Source organism: Gossypium hirsutum, chromosome A08 (assembly GCF_007990345.1).
Source record: "Gossypium hirsutum isolate 1008001.06 chromosome A08, Gossypium_hirsutum_v2.1, whole genome shotgun sequence".
Lineage (NCBI taxonomy): Eukaryota > Viridiplantae > Streptophyta > Magnoliopsida > Malvales > Malvaceae > Gossypium > Gossypium hirsutum.
The window spans coordinates 6,556,293-6,566,152 of record NC_053431.1 but is presented as its reverse complement, the minus strand read 5'-3'; the positions used below and the strand labels follow the sequence as shown (position 1 = coordinate 6,566,152).

General features: G+C 27.6%; 1 protein-coding gene across 1 annotated transcript; it reads left to right on the top strand.

Annotated features, from left to right (window-relative positions):
• Positions 1–9,355: 9,355 nt before the first annotated feature.
• On the top strand, positions 9,356–9,832 carry LOC107954144 (S-protein homolog 1). The gene has a single exon (XM_016889620.1). It carries the CDS (start codon positions 9,356–9,358, stop codon positions 9,830–9,832), a length of 477 nt encoding a protein of 158 aa, XP_016745109.1.
• The last annotated feature ends 28 nt before the right edge of the window (positions 9,833–9,860 follow it).

Sequence of the window (9,860 nt, the reverse complement as noted above, 5' to 3'; positions counted from 1 at the left end):
ATGGGTGATCAAAACATGAACGAATTCAAACGTTAGTGTCTAAATTGAAAATATTTAAAGTTGGATGACCAAAACAAGAACGCAAGTATAGTTGGGTGATCATTTGTATAATTTATCTTTTTATTTATATATTTTTACGATTTTTGGCGACGATCTCACTAAAAACGTCACCAGTAATAGCATTTCCTTAATAGGAAAACAACCTTAAAATTTTTATGATTTTGTTAATTGTAAGGATGGCAACGAGACGAGTTAGATATTTTTTTGCTCGCTTCAATCTTGACTTGATTCTTAGACCTTCTCAAAGGTGGAGAGAGGGGGCATGCAAGGGCTCTGGCCTCCTAAAGCGAAAAATTACAATTTTTAGGCCCTGAATTAATATGTGATAAAATTATAATTTAGTCTATCAAAAATGTTAAATTTTTTATTTAATTATTTCGAAAATCATAAAAATATAAGTCAATACAACGATAAAATTACATTCTAACTCTTATAGCAATATATAACTTAATCTTGACCCATCTAATTATCTTTTCTTTTAATGTAATTTTATTTTAAATTTTAATATTCGAAATCGACCTTGAAAAAAATGAAAATTCTCCGATCTTTTTTCCAACCATATTATATGGATATTCATATACTAATGTGGGATATGCTTGTTTTTTATTTTTTATATTCGACATGTATGGTTTTTTTAACATTAATCTTATTATAGTTCTTATTGTATTTATTCTTTTACTTATACAATGCCTAGAATTACCCATAACCCTTCCTCAATTCTTAAATAAGAAGATGATGCGTTTCACTGGACTTGAACCCACGGCTTTCTATACTGACAACAATGATGATACTAATCGAATTAAGACTCAGTCGACAAAATGCACGTTGAACATGATATAATTTTAAAAAAAAAAATTGAACGTAGCATATGGTATGTATAACAATATATTTGGTTTACATTTGTAAGAAATAATAAACTGATGCCTTTTTGAAATTACACCTTAAGGCTCCTGTTGTGCCATTAGCATCTATATATCCAAATATCAGAAAAAGAAAAAGAAAAACCTTATATACATTAATGTAGTTTCGTAAGGTGGAAGCTCGTTTGTCCATGGTTCCACTGTTTGAATGTTTATTATGAGCTTTGGTTTTTTGCTTTAATGGCTGCTCTTCAACTCATCGAAGTATATTATTGAGTGATGAAAAGCGTACTGTTTCATTTTGTTATAATAAAATTTAGGCATAATACTACCAAATCATTTTAGTAATTTATTTAATTTTTCATTTTTTATCTTTAAATTTATATTATGTTAAATTAGGAAAAAATTATCATCATTCCACTTTGCTGATATGACATATACAAATTATCACGTGGATGTGCAATTAATTATTTTTAAAATTTTAAAAATTATAGTAAAAATTTAAAATTTATTAAAAAGTATAAAAATATATAAAAATATATTTTAATTTTTTTGAAAAAATTAATTAATTGTTAATGTGGCATATACATTGATTGCCACCTAAGCAAAGTTAACATACATTAGTTTTTCCATCCATTGCGGGGTGATTTGACAAACTATAAAAGTTTAAAGGCTAAAAAAGATAAAAAAAATTAATGAAAGGTTAAAATGACTTTTTTTTTGTAAAGTTAGAGAATCAAATAACTCATTATGCTTAAAATTAACATCTTTTAATTAATTCCTTATTTAAGAGAGCAGGGGCTCGGTTGAATTGGTTTGGTCAAAAAAACTCAAAAGCTGACTTAATCGATTTTCTGAAGATATTTACCTATAACTAAGTGTGATAATTGAAATGACCAAACTGATTTAAAGTGAGATTTTGAATTTAAATATTTATCTATTATATATTATTAGAGTATAGCACATCCACGATGTGGATGGTAAACAAAAATATGTAACAAACGTATTTATGAAAAATTTATATAAAAATAAAATAAAGATTTAGTCAAATGATAAAATACAAATGTAAAAAACTAAAGAGGTATGAATTTAAATCCTATTATGTATGTGTATTTATTTTTCTATTTTTTTATATAAAAGATATAAAATGACAAAAACACCCTCAAAATAATATAATTTACTTTGTAAATTAAGGTATTTTTGTCTTTTTCCAACTAAGTTAGTATCTAATTAACTTGTGACACCAATTCAGTAAATGGCTTTATATTTATAAAGCCTCTGGTTGAGTGGGTGTCACACATCAACTGGGTCTCAACTCAGTTAGAGAAATTACTTAATGTCGCTACGTATTTAAAATAAATTATATTATTTGAGGATAGTTTAATCTTTTTATTTAAAGTAAAAATAAAATTATGCATACGATGATATTCATTCTAATTTCATGCATCACACTCTATTAGTTAGGATGCAAGCAATCCTGGGTTACAAGCACATATATACAAAATGAGTGAGCATACCATTATACCACTAGTTTAGTAGCTACACTTATAATCAAACATACAAGGTCACATCCATATTTTAAACCTTCCTATCATGTGTACCAAAACCTCAAAATAAACCTAAAGACCAACTCAAGACACTAGGTACATGCTATTTGCTATACACGTAATAAAAACTATACAAACTTTTTTAAGTTGAAAGTTGAAATTTGGATGCCGTCATACTCTTTTAGCCCTCGAGATTTAATGGTGTCTGTGCACAGAAATAAACAAAACCATATGTTAAGCAATAGAGATAAATGGTGATAACATGATTTAAAGCATTAATCAAATATAACAAAAAAAAACCAAATACATATATGAAATCCAAATATAATCTAAATCATTGTTGCATCTCTTGTCTCATGAACTTAACATCATGCTTTAAGCTATTAAACATGTCATATAACAACATTTAATCCTTATTCCATTACATTTCAATTACATGCAAACATGACATTTCACAATGATCATTTCACTTTCTCATTACATTCTCGAATCTACTGATTCATTTTATAACTGTATCGGCCCTCAGGGCTCGTTTAACTAGAGCAAATGTGAAAGATCTTTTATTGCTTAAACATCAAGATACAATTACACATTTCAATATACAATATCAATAGGCAAAATACATGTTTTCATAATCTCTATTAACCAGATCACATGGCCTCAAGACGGATACATGGATCATGTAGGCATCATACCAATATATTCGGCACCTAGTGCCTCATCGGTACGTCCAAGTAAAATATGCTTTCTATGCCTCATCGACATAAACCGAATTAAACATATAAATGTGCCTAGCACCTCATCGGTACTGTTGTAGGCCAATTTTGGCCTGTTTACAATCAAAACCAAATGGCCCATTTAAATTGCCTAGGCCCAAATACAAATACCCAAAACCCATTTACAACCCAAAACCCAAACTAACCTAAACACTTAAACCCAACACCAACCCAAAACAGTGAAGCCCGATAGGCCCAAAACTCTAAAAAAATTTGGAAAGCCAGAAACCCTAGGGTTTCTGGCGCCGTTGCCCCATGTGCGCCTGACACTGCTCCACCATGTCGGCCACCACGCCCCACGCGTGCTGAGCCATCACACACCCCACCGTCCGTGCCCATTCCCTGCAATCAGACAAGACAGAAGCAATAAAAAAAATAGGTGAAAAAGGGTTATAAAAACCCAAATCAAAAACTGCACAGGGGGCTCTTTTTTCTTTTTTTTTTCAGCTAGATCAATTCGGCTATTGCTATCAATACAAAAACAGTGTGTTTCCAGAATATAGAAAGAATAATCTCCACAATATTAAAAATCAGATTCAGCAACAAATCGCAGACACGAAAGGTTTATTATTTCTTTCTTTTCTTTGAAATCACGCATATATTGATAAGTGTTTCATTTTTCTTATAGATACACATAAAATATATTACCAAATACCAAAAAACTAAAAAGCAAAAAAAATAAAACAAAAAAATATAATTTTTACCTTTTCCGGCCACCGCATGGCGCCGGCGACGGTCCGGTGATCGGCCCCCTGGCCGGAGTCCTCCCTTCCCCCTCTTCTCTCTTTCTCTCTCTTCTTCTCTCCCTTTTTTTTCTTTCTCCCCTCACAAATGAATTTTTTTCTGAAATTGGGCTTATTTATAGCCCTCTGAAACGGCGTCGTTTTGGGGGCTGTACTTAAACCCCAAAACGACGCCGTTTTGAGCCTCCGACCTGATTGCCCGACCCGCTCCAAAGAGGATTCGCGTGTTTTCTACGGAAGGGCTAATTGCACCTTTAGGTCTTCCGCTTTTTTACGAATTGCAATCAAGTTTTCTTTTAATTATAATTCGGGCCTGTTGTTTTGTTCCGAGTTCATTCTGGTCCCCCACGCTGCGCAGCGTTTTAATAGCTGGAAAATTGTGTTTTGGACCCCCTTAGTTTAGCGCGTGTTCAAATAAGTCCCTTTCATTTGTTTTTGTTTCTTTAAAATTTGTCTCAAACTTTCTATTTGCTTTCAATTTAATCCTTGCTTATCATTTTAGTATTTTGTTTATTAATTATGTTATCCTTTTACATATATATTTATTATTATACTACCTGTTATTATTAGTATTATCTTTAGGAATATTTTATTATTTTTATCATTATTATTACACTTATTTCTATTATATATATAATTATTATTTTTCATCCTTTTATAATACATTTATCATTACTGTTTATTATTGATCTTATTATTTTCATTATTATTACTTATTTTTAATAATGTTATTACTTATTTACATATGTGTATATACGTATTTTATGTACATATTATTTTATTACTTATTTTTGTATATATACTATCTTATGTTTATATTCTTAATACTATTATATATATATTTCTTGTATATTACATATATATATTTTTAATGTTATATTTTTGTATATTATGTATATATTATTATATCTATTTTTTATCCCTATTATTTTATTGTTAACATTAGTACATACATTTTATTATATGAATATATATATACTTTTATATATAGTATTATTTTCATACATCCTTATATTTATTATTAAACCTATTATTTTCATTATTTTTACTTATCATTTTATTTTAATATTATTATGTATATATTTTTCATATATGTTACGTACATGTATTTTTCAATATTTATTTTATATATATGTATATATCACGTATATATTTTAACATTATTAGTCATATTCTTACTATCTTAGGTATATATTTCGAACACTGTATATATTATATTTCTAACACTATTACTATTCATATATATATATATTCTTAATATTATATATTATATGTATTTTTGTATTATATGTGTATGTATAGTATGTACGTATTCTTTAATATTATTATGTATTTTTTTAAATATATGTATATAGATATATATATACACATATATTAGTACTTATATTTAGTATTATTATGTAAACGTCTTTCATATGTATATACTTTAACACTAATAGTTATGTATATTTTTATCACTTCATGTATATTTCAAATATTATATGTAGTATATTTCCAACATTATTACTAATTATACATATATATGCATAAGTATATATTATGTACATACTCTTAATGTCATTTTTTTTACATATGTATATTCATTGTGTTCTCGTATTTGATACTATTGTTACATTTAATATCGTGTGCATTGTTATTGTTTTTAATATTATTGTCGTACGTATTATGTGCATTGATGTATTTCCAACTATTTTCTTTCATTTCCCGCCCATTTTTATATATTACCTCGTTGTTCATTATTTTAAAATGTTTATTCGTGTTTTTATTTATTTCAATAAGCAAGGCAACGTACCGATTTAAACCCTATGTCATTGATTTCATCGCTATGTTGGGTGAATATCAAGTGACTCGTGTTAAAACGGTATGTCCTTCTCAAAAATCGAAAAAATTGAAAAAAGTGAAAATTCTTGTGTTTCAACTGGATTACGACTAAATGTAACATTGAACTCGTATTTTTGAAAGTCAAGACAACACGTGTTTTATAAGATACCAATTTTGGGCGTCGCGAGAGTGCTAATACCTTCCTCGTGCGTAACCGACTCCCGAACCCTAATTCTTTCTCTGGCTTTTCACGTAGACCTAAATTTAGCCTTCGTTTTTGTTCGAGAATAAATTTTCTTTTCAAAGAAGACGATTTATTAGGTGTCCGATCACATCTACAAAAAGGATCGGTGGCGACTCCCTGTTTATTTCGAAATCAAACTTCGGTTTTCAAGTTTTTAATAAATCACCACAATTAGCGACCGAAAACAAATTTTACGTTGCTACAGGTACGTCCAAAGTATAATATCTGTAGTCATCGTTTTGATAAATGTTTACTTATTAAGTTAGAAGACAAAATCATTATATTGTTTATGTAGTTAAATAATCTTGTACTCTGTCAACTAGTTAAATAATCGGTCCACGTAAAAGCAACATTGAGTATAAATAATTCGATTCGTTAACTCGACTCGACTTGACTCAAAATTTTTTGACTCGATTCGATTCTATTTCAAAAAAAATTCAAATTAAGTTTGGTTACTAAAATAGGATTTGTCAACTCAACTAACTTGAAATTTTTTGACTCGATTCGACTCGACTCGATCGAATACTCACCCTTACCCATATGAACATTCTTTTAACAGTAAAACAAAAAATATTAACAAATATGAATTCCGCCCAAACTGTTGTTACAAAGAAGATGATTCTGGTTATGGCGCTTTGCCTGACTCAGTCGCTCCTCACTCAATCGATCCTGAACAAGTGTCACATTATATCAATGTTAAAATTCTATCAAAATATCACATCAACACAACAGAATTCTATCAATGTTAACAAATAAACCTAAATTTTTAAATTTATGAAAAGAGAAATATAGAGATTAAATTTCAAATATATAAAAAATACAAAAAATTTGAACAACTTATAACCTTTAAATTTTTATACTATAATTTAATCAATAAATAAATAATCAGCTCGATATAAAATGGTATTATTTTAAGTAATTTTAGTATACAATCTATTAATAAATTAAATTAAATTATTAATATAAAAGGAAAAAAATCACTATTCTAATTATTCTAATAATTTAGTTAGAAACATTGAATTACTCCTACTTAATTAGTCTAAATTGAAAAATATAATATTATAAAGGGATAATGTCACATTTGATACTTATACTTTCATAAAATGTTCAATGTGGTACCTATACTTTGAAAATGTCTAATGTGGTACTTGAACTATCAATTTGTGTATTATTTGGTACATGTACTTTCATAATATGTCTAATGTGATATCTATACTTTGAAAATCTCTAATGTGGTACTTGAACTATCAATTTGTGTCTTATTTGATACATGTACTTTCATAAATTGTCCAACTAGGTACTTATACTTTGAAAATGTTCAATGTGATACTTGAACTATCAATCAATATATTATTATGGTACTTGTAGTTAATACCCTTAGTAAATGCTAAACCAATCAATGAAAATTTGACACTTGGATTTTTTTTTCCAAACCATGAATTCCACGTGGATAATATAATATTATATGAAAAGATGAATAAAATAAAAATTTAAATTAAATTAAAAAATAAATAACTAAACCTAAAAAATATAAGTTTAGCTTTAAAAAAATCAAAATTTAACTCAAAATTTTATTCGATTTTTAAAAATCCTAAATTTTCTGAAATTTATACAAGTCAAAATTTCCCCAAATTTATATATTTTGCTTGAATGAGAGGTTGAATAACTTGATTTCAACTACCATTTCATATTTTTTTTTATTTATCTTTTCACATAATATTATATTATCTATGTGGAATCAATGATTTGGAAAAAAAAATCCACATGTTGAATTTTCATTGGCTGGTTTAGCTTTTACTATAGGTATTAACTCCAAGTACCATAATAATACACAGATTGATAGTTTAAGTCCTACATTGAATATATTCAAAGGAAAAGTACCACATTGGATATTTTATGAAAGTACAAATACCAAATATAAAACTAAAATATAATAAAAAATTAAAAAAAATCTCCTCACTATTGTAAATGTGTAATAATAAGGGCGAAGTTAGAAAATTGTTTTAGGAAGGGATAGAGATAAATTATAGATTTTAGAGGGAGTTAAAATGTAATTTTACTATTATATTAATTTATAATTTTATATACTTCAAAAGGGACTAAAAGGGATATTTATCATTTTAGGGGACCCTATCCCCTATTTACGCCCACTAAAATTATTATTCTAATTAAAACCAATATAATTAAAGATTTAAAGAGATTAAATTAAAACTGATATAATTAAAGATTTTAAAGGGATTAAATGGAAATCTTCAATTTTTGAAAAGTACATTAATTGAGATTGTAACAGTAAATACAATAAAATTAATATATTAATTGGAATGATGGGTTATGTATTAAATTTATAGTTAATTGCCTAGAATTTATTAAGAAATAAAATCTTGGAGGTTACGGATAATGTTTAATATAATAATTATAATTATGATATTAAAAAAATAAAATAAAAACTTTTTAACATTATTATCAAGCTTATGAAATTTATGATTTCATAATTTAAGTAATTAGATATAAAATATAAATAATTTTCAAATAGCTTGTATTATCTAGTGGTATTTAAACGGTTAACTGAACCGAACTAGTATTAATTAAATTGATCAAACTTTTTAATCTTTTAATTATTAATTGAACTGAAATTTTTTCAAAAAAAATTAACTAAACTGAAATATTTCAGTTAATTCGGTCAATTAACCGAAATTTATATATTTTTGTTTTTTGTTAAAACAAGTATAAAACATATAAAAAATTTTGATAATGTTCATTTGACCGAATTAACCGAATTAAAACTACATATAATTTGTATTATTAATTATTAAGTTTGATTAATTCAGTTAAATTACCTGATTTTAAGCAGAATTAACTGATAATTAAATTTCTAAAAAATCATTAACTGACCTCCGACTAAGTTAGATCGATTAACCGACCAATTAACCGAATTAAATCGATCCGATCGATTAATTTGATTTTAACCAAAATTCTATTATCCCATCCTCGTCAAATCATTTTTATTTTTTATTTTAATAACTTTTTATACACTTTTAGAAACATTTAACTTTTATAATTTCAATTATAAAAAAGATTAATATATGGAAAGATTTAATCAAAATCATAAAATTAGACAAATTTAATTATTTTTTTAAATACTTAAATTGTGCTATTAAATCTTTTGAAATACATTTTAAGATATTTTATCATTATCCAAATATATATATATTTTTCTTTGTAGGAGACCCTCCTCTTTCGCTATAAAAGGATACAAGGGGAAAGCAAATTAACCATATCAACAAACTTTAAACAACCTTTAAATATGAGTTCCGCCCAAAATGTTATTACGAAGAAGATGATGCTGGTTATTGTGCTTTGCCTGACTCAGTCACTCGTTACTCACTCCATTCTAAACAAGTGTCACGTTCACGTCATCAACGGGTTCAGCCACGGAGAGTTTCTGGAAGCTCACTGCAGATCCAAGGACGACGATCTCGGCGTCCGCCACGTCGCGCCCTACAACGAGTTCAATTGGACGTTCCGTACCAATTTCTTCTCAACGACCAAGTTCAGCTGCCACATGTGGTGGACCGGTGGCGAAAAGTACCTTGATGTCTTCTGGACGGACGACAAGTTCCTTGACAACGAATGTGGCGGGAATAATTGCCGGTGGAGATCGCAAGATGACGGCGTATATTTGTTCAGCTATAAGCATAAAGAATATCGTTTGAAATATAGCTGGGATCCTTGGAATAAGACTAAAAATCTTTCATATTTAGACAAGAAGATGTTGAGTTAAAACCATTGATTACGTTATCTTTGAATGT